This window comes from Nothobranchius furzeri, chromosome 14, assembly GCF_043380555.1.
Source record: "Nothobranchius furzeri strain GRZ-AD chromosome 14, NfurGRZ-RIMD1, whole genome shotgun sequence".
In the NCBI taxonomy this organism is placed as follows: domain Eukaryota; kingdom Metazoa; phylum Chordata; class Actinopteri; order Cyprinodontiformes; family Nothobranchiidae; genus Nothobranchius; species Nothobranchius furzeri.
Genome location: NC_091754.1, coordinates 24,642,793 through 24,657,900, shown reverse-complemented (window position 1 = coordinate 24,657,900; position 15,108 = coordinate 24,642,793). Strand labels below are relative to the sequence as shown.

At 40.2% G+C, this 15,108-nt stretch overlaps 1 protein-coding gene across 2 annotated transcripts in view; it reads right to left on the bottom strand.

Moving 5' to 3' along the window:
* Positions 1-10,013: 10,013 nt before the first annotated feature.
* The window catches only part of cckbrb (cholecystokinin B receptor b), a 39,622-nt gene continuing 34,527 nt past the window's right edge, over positions 10,014-15,108 (bottom strand). For both annotated transcript variants that reach the window (XM_054746840.2, XM_015966263.3), the window contains one exon: positions 10,014-13,147. In XM_054746840.2, coding sequence (XP_054602815.1) covers positions 12,603-13,147 — 545 coding nt within the window. In that variant the 3' untranslated portion in view covers positions 10,014-12,602. The remainder of the gene's footprint in view (positions 13,148-15,108) is intronic.

The following is a 15,108-nucleotide window of genomic DNA, read 5'->3' as shown; positions in this document are numbered from 1 at the left end:
CAGAGACCGCAGAGAAAAGGTCCTACTCTCTCGAGATGGAACTTATACTGAAGTCTGAAAGGTTCTAGCCTCCTCTAGTCATGAAGCATTTTAAACGATGCACCTGAGCTGTAACTATGGTAACGCAAGATTCCACAGTCTGTCATAGGTGACAGACAGCGCTCCATAGGGAGCCGAAGTCATGCCCATCTACTTCTGGACCATGGGTCTCCGGAAGAACAAAAAAATGAATGCAAGTCAACAGGGCTAAAAATGCAGTTTTCTAATTGCGCTTGTTATGTGCCATGGATTTCACATATGGTGTCCGTGAAGATGCATTTTTATACCAAGAACGCACTTATTTTAGAAAGGGAGGAAACATTACTGTAAGTTTTGTGTAATAAGTCCAGGACTACAAATGGGCTTTGTGAAAGGGACATCATCGAACCAGACACGGAGAAAAACAGTGGGCAAATGGCAGAGAATCTGCAGCTTGACTGTTGAATGGATTTAGATGAACTTTATGTGTGTGATTATATACTTTATGTTGGTTTTATTCAGGTTGTAGAAGCTAAGTGTTTCCTTTAAGAAGTCCCAGAACTGATGGTATTTTTATCTTTCTGTTGCAGTGTCCAGCAGCCCAGGAGGGAGCAGCCGCAGCCAGTGACCAACATCTGGAATATCTTTTAATATATCCTTTGTTGTGTTCACTTTTCTAGGGTTTCACTGTTTGAAAACCCAATAGATTTTTGCATAATTTGTTTCACATTCAGACCAGTGATGGGTTTCAAAAGAAGTATAGTTTATATAAAATATACTCATACTTAGTCTTTTAGAAAGCTTCTAGATTTAGGCTCCCAGACTGATGGGATTTATCTGAAATTGCATTTGTTTAAAAGTCCTGTGAGTCGGTCGTTCAGACCTCAGACCCATGTCGGAGGCAGTCTCTAGGGGCCCTGAGGTTGTCCTGTAGGATGTAAACTCTATTTATCTAAACAGAGGCTGTTCAGGAAAGTATCTATAACTAGTAAGACAGTGTGTGTGTGTGTGTGTGTGTGTGTGTGTGTGTGTGTGTGTGTGTGTGTGTGTGTGTGTGTGTGTGTGTGTGTGTGTGTGTGTGTGTGTGTGTGTGTGTGTGTGTGTGTGTGTGTGTGTGTGTGTGTGTGTGTGTGTGTGTGTGTGTGTGTGTGTGTGTGTGTGTGTGTGTGTGTGTGTGTGTGTGTGTGTGTGTGTGTGTGTGTGTGTGTGTGTGTGTGTGTGTGTGTGTGTGTGTGTGTGTGTTAAAGAAATCTCAATTTTTCTTGCATTAGTGGCAAGCCCTCACTCTTTTGCAGCAAAACAGTTGACCAATATTCATAAGGACATCTTGGGTGTTCCTCTCTTTCAACACATTTTCACACCCAAAGCGTCAAAATATGAGGCGTGTGACCAAGCATCAATATATGACGATTCGGGATGCCCCAGCGTGTCAGGAGACGACGATCAGGGACACACAGATGACGCAATGTCCCAGAGCGTCGGTATCCGACGCCGTTGGTGAGACGGACATTATAACGACTTGTGAACTATTTAACCTTCCCCTCACCCCAATCCTAACCTTAAGGTCACAGTTACTGACCTTAAGGTTAGGATTGGGGTGAGGAGAAGGTTAACTAGTCGAATAATGTCCATGTGACTGCGGGCGTCAAACAGTGACGCCAGTGGAGCCCCGTGTCTCTGACTGTCGTCTCCTGACGCGCTGGGGCATCCTGAATCGTCATATATTGACGCTTGGTCATAGGCGTCAATATATGACGCTTTGGGTGTGAGAATGTGTTGTTTCTTTTGCACATTTCTCGTCTGGCCAAGATGGAGAAGGCGATTATTTGAATTGCTGCCATGGTGGAGAAGGTGGTCAGTCAGATCCACACCAGGAGGAAGGCGGTGGATGGCCAAACCCATTGCAGGATGGAATGGGTCACCCTCATCAATACCACCCACAATTCACCCCTTGCTCCCTCTCCAAGTTCCTTGTCCCTCCACATCCACTCATCATCAGTTAGTGGAGCATTTACTGAGCATTCCTCGATTACCTGTCTGGTATATGTTGGGTCCAAATTTCAAGGAAGATGTTACTCAAGAAAATGTCCAGGACAAATGTGGACCTAATAAAGTGTTAGTTTTCCCTGTCTGTGATATTATCTAAAAGGAGGAAAGTGCCTGCTCACTCACATAATCCAAGAAACCTTGTAACAGGAACTTTAAGACAGAGAGGAAATTATCTCTGTCTGGCCCCAAAACAATTTCTAATCTGAATCTGGTGCCCTTGAGCCTGTAAGACTGTAACAAATACTCCCCCTCAGAAGAAATGTGGAACGCTGCCGTCGCTATGGCAACTCTGTCTCCTATCTCAGCTTGGACGGGACTGTGAGCTGTGAAGGACGCTGAATCGTTCCAGGAGTCACTGTGCCCTCCAAACCTCAACGACCTCCTTCCCCTGTCCAGACTGAGGTGACGAGCGCTGCTAATTGTGGTTGCAGGAACTGACGTGTGGAGAGTCCCAAACCCACCACCCCACCTAGTGGACACTTATGTTGTGTGATGTCTGAAGTCTGTTGCATCTCTGTCTGAGGTGTCTTTTTTTTTTTTTTTTTTTTTTTTGCATAGCAAAGCTGCCCTCCCTGTGGAGGGTAACTCTTAAGTGCCTTTTTTTCCCTCCACCTGAACCAAGCCTCATTGTAAACCCCTCTGATCTCTATAAGGTAGCGCGACTCAGGGTTGCGAATGACCACAGTCACCAATTCTTGTCATGTGTCTGATCTCTGAAGTGTGTATACTGAAACTGTAATTTCCCTCTGGGATTAATAAAGTATCTTTGAATTGAATTGAATTGAACTGAATTGAACTGAAATAAAAGTAAACATGGGCCGTAAGTTTTGCTTTAGTAAACAGAAAGAATCTAGCCTAACCAGCCAGCCCCATGCATCCTTATGGGAAGCATTGGGTCTGGGAACTGTTCTATTCAAATAACCTCACACCCTGAGAATTCTAACCAAGTAAAAGTCTATGCTGATTTTTATGGTTAAGCGCCTCTAAAATCTAATTGCTCAAACATCACTGGATTGATGTTTTACTACAAAACAAGGCAAAAATTATTATTACATTTGACAAAACATTAACAGCACCTTTTACCACCATTATTATTAGTTATGTTGTTGCATAAAGACTGCATTGTGTCAGTGTGTGTGCGAGCATGGGTCTCTGTGAGGCTATACGGGAGCAAATGTAAAAAGTAGCTAAGCAACCATTAAGTTCTTGTTAGTCCATTAAGGCAACTAAGTTGAAGGCAAGATGATGAGTCACGCCTGTGCGCTTTACAAGCTAAGCTTCCAGCACCGCTTTATACTTTAAAATTAAGGTAAAACAGCTCCGAAAAAACTAGAATGACAAAAGACACCAAAAGATCACTAGGTAAATGTGTCGAGATTCTTTAGTTAAAAATGACACACAATTTGTTTCTAAACAACAAACGTTACCAAAAATAATGACCTTGTCCTAAAAACCACCTGAAAAACGCACCGATGATTAAAAACTGCACGAGGACTTGTCACTGTTTGAAAAAGGGACTTTATTATTTTAACACTGTATTGCACACACACACACACACACACACACACACACACACACACACACACACACACACACACACACACACACACACACACAAAAGCAAATTTCTTCTACATTATTGGGAGAAGTATTCAGCTGTTTTTATGTATCTGAGAACGACTGAAAACCAGAAAGAAAAACGGTGAGTGTTATTCAGGCCTGAGGATCTTCTGAGTAAACATAGTTGGTCAAACGAGAAGAATATATAAATGTAACTTACCTTTGTGCTGAGATATTGCACATATGTTGAGTCTGCCTGGTTGAAAAGCAATAATGATAATTAAATTAGTGATGAATCTATGTTGGCAGGATAAAAATCCTCCATTTGTAGCCAACAGCAATGGAAAGCTTTAAGCTGTTGAGTAAAGCCTAATTTATGCTTCTGCATCAGATCTACAAGGGAGAGACGCACACGCACTCACAGAGAAGTGTTGCTCACGGACTTCTCCGTCTCCTGGGCGATGTTGCAAAGCAATTCCCCGCCAGAACAACAGAGGGTATCCTGTTATGTATCCGGTCCAAGATAGTGCACTTACCAATTTACTATTTATGTTTATATTGTGTTTTTTGTATTTCAGATACTTTTTAACATGGACAAATTTGTCCCTCATTCTCCTTCACCTCCACATGCACTCTCCACCTCTATGCCCACGTTTCGCATCATTTCCGTCCACAAATAAAACTCTTCCTGCAATTTTTTTTACTCACCCAGTCACAGGTCAATAAAGCGTTCCTATTTTTAAAGTTTTTCCGCTGTTTTTCAATCTGCTCCATGTCTGCTGCTAGATATCTTGGGCTTCCTTTGTGTTTGAAGGCGCAATGGCGGTGCTGTTGACAAAAGCGGTGTCTTGACCAATCACAAGCTTGTGTTCTCCATCTTGTTTGACAATTTTTTAGAAAAGTGTCCTCGCGAGGGCTCTCCAGCAGCCTCGCAAAGACGGATAGTAGCATTGCATGTCTCTGTACTGACGCAGGCGCAGAAGCATAAATTAGGCTTTAGGCATTGTGTATATTTTTCAGTGATTGTTTTGTCAAATAGGTCACTGTTTCAGACAATAATCAAAGTAACTCATGCTTTTTTTCACTCACCCACAGACATATTTCAAACACATGATTGATCAGATTGTTGAATCAATGCAATTGCACTGATCTCTAGTAGGAATGGATGCCTTGCAAGTCGTACTCGGGAGAAGAAAAGCTCAGATGCCTGAATAAGGTAATGCAAGTCAGTTGAAGTTCTGCTGTGTGGTGAAGTTGCTAATGCTAACGGTTAGCTTCTACTGGTGAAGACGTTCCCTGAGCAACGTAACAGGGTGAAAACACAACAAAGGACAAGTGCGAAACAGGGGGTATAAATACACAAGGATTATCAGAAACACATGGGTAGGATAACAAGGGGCAGGTGAATCCAATAAACAACTAATTAGGGATAAACGAGACCAAAAGTCAGAGGGGTTGGAGCAGATCCTGACACACACCATAGCAACAAAACTCTATATCAGCATTTTATTTTCTCAAAGCATCCATGAAAACCTTTAAAGCTTATTCATAGCAAATATGTTTGTTTTTATATTTCTTTTAACAAATCTAAATGTCTTCACAAAAATACAGATGAGTGCTTCTTGGGTTCAGGAGGTAAAATGCTTATATTGGCTGACATTCACAGCAAACTGGCTGCACTCATTCAAAATCTGCCTCCCAGACAGTAAACACCAACACTAATGAAACAAAACTCACACTATCAGACGACACTTCCTTTGATCCTCATTATCATGCTCTACGATGTGATTTCTACTTTCCACACGTATCAGATTGATAATAAAATAGCGAATGCATCTGCAGTGCCCTATAGCTAACCAGTGACTACATTAGCATGCAACACATGCTGCAACTTTGCGCAAAAGAAATGTCAGCTCTGTTTATCTTAAGGCCTGCTGAATGTTTAAAGCTGGGGTGGCATTCTTTTTGGTGTTGTGGTTTAGAGGAACTGGTATTTCTCTGCATGTCAATCAGTAAAAGGGCAAAGTTGGATGGCTAATCTATCAAATATGGTAATGACACTAAGGTGTCTCAACACCTCGGTGCTGACAGCTCCCAGCTACCTGAATGGCTTATATATTTCAGTTAAAAGTAACTTGTTTGTAAGATTGTGCAAATCATTATCAAATGAAGGTAGCTTTTTGTTTATACTATAAAGTAGTAGAGTCAATGCAGAACCTAAAAGAAGCAGAATAACTAAGATGGCGGCGGCGGCTCATTTGAAACAACTTTGGCATCAACATTAGACTATTTAGACTATTTAAGCTCAAAATGACATTGTGACATCATAATGTTCCAGCCAACGTCAAAGTGTACCTCTTAGCCTATAGCGATGGCAGATTCAAATTAAAATGTAATGCAGAGTTTTTACCTGAAGAGGCCACAACACTAACAGTTTTAGGCAGAATATTTACATTTTAACTAAGATACACTAAAGTGCCTAATTATTGACTGCACGTGTCTACAGCACAATCAGACACTCATGTGTATAGTTTATCAACAAAAACATTTTTTGATTTGGGGTGACTTGCTTTTTAAGTTCTTTATTTAGAAAAAGTATGCGTCTTCTTCGACAGGTCAGCCCCATTCCCCAGCTTCCCCAGAAGATCCCCTTTGCAACATTGGCAGACAGTATTCTTATCATTCCCTGGCAGCATCACCCCTGACTACCTCCAGCTTACAGTGTGTCAGTTCCACTTGTGTCAAAAATATTGGTCCAGTTTGTGTGGAAAATGGCTTCACCTTTTTCCTCAAAGGAAAAGATTCCTGCTGTTAGACAGGTTCAGCAAAAAGTCCTTTACCTCCTGCTGAGATATGAACATACTTAATCTTCTAAGTTTGCAAACAGGCAATAAGAAGCTGCAGAATGGTAGGTGAGACAGGTTGAAAGAGACAAGTTAGTGTCACCTGACCAGTAATATTGAGTAATATTGTCACAACTGTCAAAGTAGCTGAGAGCTTGTCAGCTTGTAAAAGGTTAGCTCTTTGTCCTGACAGAGCATGATTGATTATCCAGTGCAAAGCCACAACAGTAATCAGTTAACTTCATTGCAATCTGTAGTAAAGGTCTTTAACTCAAATTGAATCTTTACACAATACAGAATTAATTTAAGCAGCAGGTTTTATGTCAGCAAATTTCTACCATTATTTGAATTTAAAGTGTTGTTTGCCATAGTGTTCATTTGAATCTTAAGCCATTTAAACCTGAATCCAGTATGTCTCAAAAATAAAACTGAGATTAAGTATTTGTCAAATCGTTGATATGTACAAAATTTCATAGGTTTCAGTGCATTTTTAGACCTAAAAACATTACTGGGAATGTGATGGAGAATATTCTATAATATTATTAGCAAATAAAGTTTGAATAAGCCTTTGCATCCCCTTCTTGGCTCAGGCCTTGCAACGCTAAAGAGTAGGCTGCAACAACAAATCAATAATATTGATAAAAATTGATGACAAAATCAATTTGTTGTGTTGGTCAACTTTTTATTTTTTTTCCATGTCGTGCAACCTTTATTTAACATTCAATGCATGCAGCTCATGTGTAGGTGGCAGCAGAGCAGACCAAGGCAGATCAGAACAAGAAAGACAGCCGGCTATTTGATGAGGAACGACACACTAGAACATGGCAGAAGAAGGAAGACCTAAGAAAATAAAAACTATAAAAGTTTGGGAGCAATGTTAGACAAAGACCTTTGTCACCTGCAACACAAGTAAATCAGACTCAACATTAGGGCTGGGCAACGTTTGATTTTGAACGATTCCAATTCTGATTCCTCGTTTCGATTCCGGTTTCTATCGATTCCCGATTCCAATTCTTTCAAGACATAACATGTTTTAAATGAGCCATCTAACCACAGGTCCTACTTGATGAAATAATCTTAACTTCAACATGAATTTTAATTCTATCAACAATAACATCACCTTCATTCAGAAAAAAACATGTTCTGGAAGAAGCCTCTGGGATGAGAGGCTAAATGGCTCCAACATACCCAGAAACGTCCCGCTGTTTTCAGCTAAAACTCTCAGGATGATCATGTCCAGGATGACTGAGAACTACACCTCCATGCTGCAGCAGCATTCAGTCAGAAGAGAAAGTGGAACTTAAATAAAGCTGCTGTCAGTAACAATCTAACAGATTTTAAACATTAAAACTCTCAACAGAAATAGTTCAGAAAGGAAATGAAAATGTTCACAACTTTGTGTGTGATTTATTATTATTACTATAATTATTTATTGTGGCAGAAGCTGGTGTGGTCCACCACAGAGAAAGCTGCTCTAGCATGATGACTTTAATTATTCTACAGGTTCTTGTTCAGCCTTCTGACGCTCACGCTCACACACACACACACGAGTGTTGGTGAGCGGCTGCGTCTGACTGCTGACGCTCCATGTGTGTTTTTATTTCTGCAGTGAGAGAAACTCACCTCACACCGTCCAGAGTTTGTTCTTTAAAGCTTCTATTAAATCGTTGACATATTTTAACAAGTTTCCTCCACGCCGCAGGGATTAAAGATTCAACATGACGGAGTAAAAGTTCGGCAGACGCGTTTGTTTAGATTTGGCCACATGCCCGAAACACCTCCCCAGGGAGGCGTCCAGAAGGCATGCTGACCAGATGCCCAAACCACCTCAACTGACTCCTTTCGATCCGGAGAAGCAGCGTTTCTACTCCAAGTCCCTCCCGAATGTCTGAGCTCCTCACCCTACTCTAAGTCTGAGCCTGGCCACCCTACGGAGGAAACTCATTTCGGCCGCTTGTATCTGCGATCTCGTTCTTTCGGTCATTACCCAAAGCTCATGACCATAGGTGAGGACTGGAACGTAGATCGACCGGTAAATCGAGAGCCTAGCTTTCTGGCTCAGCTCCCTCTTCACCACGACAGATCGGTTCAGCGTCCGCATCACTGCAGACGCTGAACCAATCCACCTGTCAATCTCCTGATCCCTCCTACCCTCACTCGTGAACAAGACCCCGAGATACTTAAACTCCTCCACTTGAGGCAGGACCTCTCTCCTGACCCGGAGTTGGCAAGCCACCCTTTTCCGGTCGAGAACCATGGTCTCAGATTTGGAGGTGCTGATCCTCATCCCAGCCGCTTCACTCTCGGCCGCAAACCTACCCAGCAAGAGCTGAAGGTCAGAGCTGGATGAAGCTAGGAGGACCACATCATCCGCAAAAAGCAGAGACGAGATTCTCCTGCCACCAAACTCGACACACTCCACACCACGGCTGCGCCTAGAAATTCTGTCCATAAAGGTAATGAACAGAACCGGTGACAAAGGGCAGCCCTGGCGGAGTCCAACCCTCACCGGGAACAGGTCCGACTTACTACCGGCTATGCGGACCAAACTCACGCTCCTCTGGTAAAGGGACTGAATGGCCCTTAACAGAAAGCCACCCACCCCATACTCCTGGAGCGTCCCCCACTGGGTGCCCCTGGGGACACGGTCATAAGCCTTGTCCAAATCCACAAAACACATGTGGATTGGTTGGGCAAACTCCCATGCCCCCTCCATCACCCTTGCAAGGGTATAAAGCTGGTCCACAGTTCCACGGCCAGGACGAAAACCACATTGCCCTTCCTCAATCTGAGATTCAACTATCGATCGGACCCTCCTCTCCAGTACCTTGGAGTAGACCTTTCCAGGGAGGCTGAGGAGTGCGTCTTCATAGTTTGATTATAGATATATTTAGGTGATAGCATGTTGTTTTGCACACTATTGAACTGTTTTCTAATCATGTTCTGTTGTTAAATAAAGGAAAGGAAAGAGAGAAAAATGTTTCCCTAGCAGTTTTAAATTGTCCCGTTTAATCCGATTAATCGAGCCGAGACCCCATCCAATTCATCGATGATCCAAATGATCATTTGTTGCAGCCCTTCTAGGTTTAAGCACTTTAAGCTGTTGCTTTTAAAGTGGTTTTCAGTGATTCTTGAGGTAGAATTGTTACCAACATCAGATTTGATAGTACTCTGTAGCTCTCTGCTGACCGGAAACAGCACTTTAAAGTTTTGTGGTACACGTGGGTTCACTAGGCGGAGCTCTCTACCTGCCTTGGGGCTGTTACTCTGCTGATAGCTTATATAAGATTCAATTCAGTTTAATTGTATAGCGCCAAATCATGACAAGTGGAATTTCAAGGCACTTCACAAGGTAAACATTCCATTAGAGTTTAGTTCTTTATGCCAATTAGTAAAGCGTTTCCTGTATAACACAGCAGATTGCATCGAGTCACTGACTAGTGTCAGTGTCTTTACAGTGACCCCCATGCTAAGCAAGAACATAAAGCCTAGCAAATTTGCTTTTTCGGTTTACCAACGATCAACAAAAGCACAACAAAAGAAGACATTTGCTTTTTTTATTGGCATCATGGTGGAGCCTGAAAGTAAAAGTAAGGGAGGTAAAGCAAATCATTTAAACCAGAGAAAACATTGACGCAGCCTACACTCATTTGAGAGAACTAAAAGGAGGCTATAAAAATCACGTACTGATGATGACCTGGCTTTGTTGCTACTGGACTTGTAAGGAATAATATATTTTGTCTGTGTGGATCTCTATACTTCATGGCTTATTTAATATCGGTTGGGTCATCAATTAGAAATGTTGGTGGTACGATTACAGTCACGATTTCATGATTGTGGAGATAATTTTGCATGAACTGATTTCACAACTCTAGTAACAATTGTACATCAATCAAACATGTTCTCCTTTAGCACATTTTCACATCTAAACTATTCCCACATGAGACTTCAAGTGCTTCCTATGTAGATATAAAGATGTCCTGTGGTTGTTGTTGGTGGTTGTACTTCTGCCATGGTCCTCGTGCATCCGTTCTGGTCCTGCTTTTTATTGTTCCTGCGGGTCATGCACTATTGTCTGTTTTAATTTTTTTCCTGGTGGTTGGATAAGTCATAATGGTGGATTAACCATAGTGTTCTCACACTGCAGTTAATAGTCAAACCGGTTAAGTGCTGCAGCTTTAGCACTAGCTACAGCAGACTGCAGCAGGGTTGTTTACGACAGTTGTTTCTTTAGTGTTGCTTCAAAGGCATTCTTTTTTTTGTTCAAGGTTGGGCGGCAGGTCCAGAATGGAAGGTTTCTAAAGCAGACAGCCTCTTCTCCACGAGTACACTTTGAGATTCTGCCAGCGAACACCACGAACATTAACCTTTAATAAGACAAACCGTGTGTGTGTGAGCAATGGGGCAAGGAATGGTAGGTTGTAAAGTGATAAAAAAAAAGGTGAGACACCCGAGGGAAATCACTCTCTTACTTTTCACCAGACAAATATGTTTTTTCATAAATAACATCACAGTTGACCGCGTGTTTCTATGTGAGCATCTGGCAGCTACAGTAATAGTTTCTGATTGCAGTTCACTGCAGACAAATAAATGTTTAGGTCTGATATTTATATGTGTCTGCCTGTTGTGTCCTAAAGCTGATGGTGAAATCACCTGCATGGTTATACAAGGGGAGGGCCCATGGTGCTCTGTCAGTTTGTCATGTGTGTGTCAAGCGAGACTCGGGATTTGAATAATTGTGGCAAAAATATCACTTACTAATTAGTGAAGACAAATAAATGAAATATTTTTGGGGAGTTAGGAAGCATTGACAAGATTGTCATTGCAATGGACTGAAATTCAAAAGACTCCAGAAAAATGTGAAAACTCAAAGTTGTTGTCATTCTGGTTACTGGATTTAGCAGGACATTTATCTTTTGTTCTTAGACTGACAGCGTTGTGCTTTGGTGCACCCAGTGAAATATGTCCACCAGTTGAGTCTGGCAGGGTGTGAGGCTGAAACACGATTAGAGCGAGGGGAGTTTGGGCACCAGAGTCACCGACATGCAACACAGACCACTGAAATCCAGTGTCCACTTCATGGCCTTCAGCTAAAGTCAACAGTGACTAAGCTGTAAACACTGGAAAGCATGGATACCTATGATCTTTATCTTTTTTTTTCTGGAAAAGCTCCAGCTGGTTAGTGGTCATGCATGTTGCATTTGATTCTTGTTAATAATTTGATCATATTTTATGAGATTTGTGTGGAAATATAGATATTTCTTTAAATATAAGCTGTATAAAGTTGCATTTACAGAAACATTTTCTGTCACAATATTTTATTGATTTTCTGATTTGCTACCATCATCAGAGTGAAATAATGAAATGAACATTAAAAGAACTTGTCACTAAGGAGAAAATTAGACTTTCTAATATGTGTAAAAAGTGCAGAATCGTTAAGTCCTACAAACATTCACTTTAGATTGCCATCGTCACACTGCATAATACATTTTAATCTGTGTTTAAAATGACAACTTTTACAGCTCTGTTTAACTTTTACAACTGTTTAACTATACATCTAAAATTCTATAATTACAATATTCCTATATATATGACGCCATTATGAATGAGGCAAACAAGACAGAAGCAGCAGTATTTACGAGCAGGCACTTAGGCCACAAGGCAAGTGAAGTACCATCATTAATACGTACATTTGTACAACTCACAGCATAATATAAAACAGCTCAAAATGGGTTTTTTTGCTATACGATGTGTAACAAGACTGCCTCTTTTACATTACTAAACAGCCATTTAGTCACATTCTCGACAGCACACATACAAACATATGCACTTTCATATAAACATTAAAGCAAAGTCCGCTTTTATCCATTGTGACGGAATAACATACTCTGTTTTTGTGCCTTTTATCCCACAGCTAAAGACGTATTTACACTGTAAGACTGGGTTTGATTGGTTAATCTCTACGTAACTTTACTTACAGGCATGGATGAAGCTTCTATACTGCTGCATTATATGGTTTGCATCTCCACGTCACATTATCGTCTTTAAAAGCACAATCTGAAAATAAATTATGTAGAGAACTATGTTGCCGTAGAAACTGTCTTTACTGGATTTTGCCTGCATCCGTCTTCCTCAGCAGGTTCCCATGGTGCTCACTGTGGTGTAACTGAACTTGGACATGGACGCCCCAGTTGTCATAACATCCTCCTCGTTGTCGCGCACCCCTCGGCGACGGCGGTGACGGCACGGTGCAGCACAACACGAGAACGTAGCAAGGAGAGCTTTGCGGAAACGTGTGTTCATAAAACAGTAAATTATTGGGTTGACGCAAGCAGAGGTGTAGCTCAGCAAGTGAATGAATGCAATTGGTGCCCCAGAAAGAGTCCGGGTGGCAGAGACGTCATCAAAAGCCCGCCAGGTGTTGACACAGTACAGGGGCATCCAGCAGAGGAAGAACAAGACGACAATAACCACCAGCATGCGGATGACTCGCTTTTTGGCCTCCAGCTTAGCTTCTGATGTGTTGCTACGTGGTCGTTCTGCCTTCATTGGTCTGGTTGAAGTTGTAGACATGGTGGACATCTCCAACGAGTGTGGCCGTTGGACCACGTTAACATAGCATCCGTCTCCATCATCACTACCGTTAGACACAGTGGAAGTCAGGCCGTTCTTCACATCTGTAAGGTACAGCAGCGGAGTTTTATTTAAATGAATGCCACAGTCATCAGATTTTAACATGTTTTTGGTGTCCCAAAATCTACAGGAACTTCATGCAACTTAGATGTAGGCACAAGCAGTAAAAAAAAATGCTGAAACCACATAGGAATTGTTCCTTAAAGAACTGATCCAGTCTTATTTTGAATACTAACAGTCTAATATTGCCATTGTTTGCACAAATATTAGTAAACTACCAGTAATCAGTTAACAGTTGATTTTCGCATGACTATGAATATCAAAAATGCCCTACAGTACATTACTCCTTGAACATTGTTACCATTAAACTTATTTTGCATTAGTAGGTCCAATAAGGTAAAAAGAGAACATTTTGTTTTGAGAGTATCATTAGTCAAACTAAGAATGTTCTTCATTTGTATTTAGATGTTTTAATCTGAACTTGATCGCCACCTACTGAATGACATGGGTATTTCATCAATTTTGTTTACGCTTCAAAGTATCACATGAGGGATTTTTTTTTTCTTAAAGAAGAAATTTGTCTATTTAAATAAATATCTTCAGTAGCATGGATAGGAGGCTATTCCTAGTTCCAGATTCTCTAAACAAAACAATGCTAAAGCGTTTTATTTACAGCAAAAATATTTTACTTTCAAAATAGTGCAAAAAAAGAGAAAAGCAGCCAAAGTATGTTCATATATTGACATTTCCTTTCTTTGTCATAATAACATTAAAACGTAATTTTACCATTATTATTATTACTGCCACTACCTGAGAAAAACAGATTGGCTCATTTAAGGTTTTGCATATTATCATTTCAATCAGTTAATTAAGATAAATCAGGTTTACATGTTTTCTTTTTTAAATTTTATTTATTTCTTTTGCAGCCCAAAATGACCATAACAATTAGCAACTCTAAAACAATCAAACCATCATTGAATGTTACACTTTAAAAAGTCAAGATTATATAAACTAGTGTTAATATAAAAACAATAACCACGAATGTTATGGCATCTCTGTGTGACTCAGATTTTGACGTCAAAACAACACATCAGACTTCACAGTGTAGAAATGTTCTCTCAGTGACAGAAAATGTTCGACCATTTTTCTTTTTTTTTTAAATATATGAGCTAAGGTTTTTTTTTCCTTCTGTCTGTCAGCTGAATAATTTGTACATGACGAATGCTGCTATTTATTTATTTATTTTGTTTTCTTGAATGACTCATAGTTCTCTGAAGAGTAGCTGTATCCTATAATGGACTGGAAAGTAACATACAATTTCTACTGAATGACAGTAATCATCCATCAGGGGATAATTTTTTTTTTACCATTTATTAATAATATTTCTTAATTCTAATGTCCTTATAAATTAAAAATGTACAGTGAATGTAATTTAGGACCCTTGTGGCAGCATTAAAATAAAGAATCTTATAAGTTCAGAAAATAAGTACACAAAGTGCTTTTTGAATCCAACAGTGGTGATGAATTAATCTAACATACCATTTGTCATATATCTCTCTACTTGGAGGACCAGAGAACACAAATGTTTGCAGCTAGCAGATAATTTCATCATCTAATTAAACTCCAGCCAGGACTCTCCACGCTGAGAGACTCAAAAGGTTATGTTTCATTTAACCCGCAGTCATTACAGTGATTGTAGCACAAATAAAATTGCTATGATTAAAAAGCAATTTGGAGTCATTCATGTAAACAATAAAAATAATGTTAACACTAATGTTTGAGCTTGGTTGGTGTTAAGGAGGTTGTTTCAAAAGAAATTGAGTCTGTAATCAAGAAGAATCACAAATTTATATTCAGGAATTATTTGGATTATTTGTGGTAAAAGGCCAGTTTAATACAAATTTGACTTTTATTTCTATTTACATGTTTATTTAGTAAAATCATATTTATTTTCTCATTAACATTTAAAAACCCAACTCAAATTAATTGTGTAAAATAACTCCTG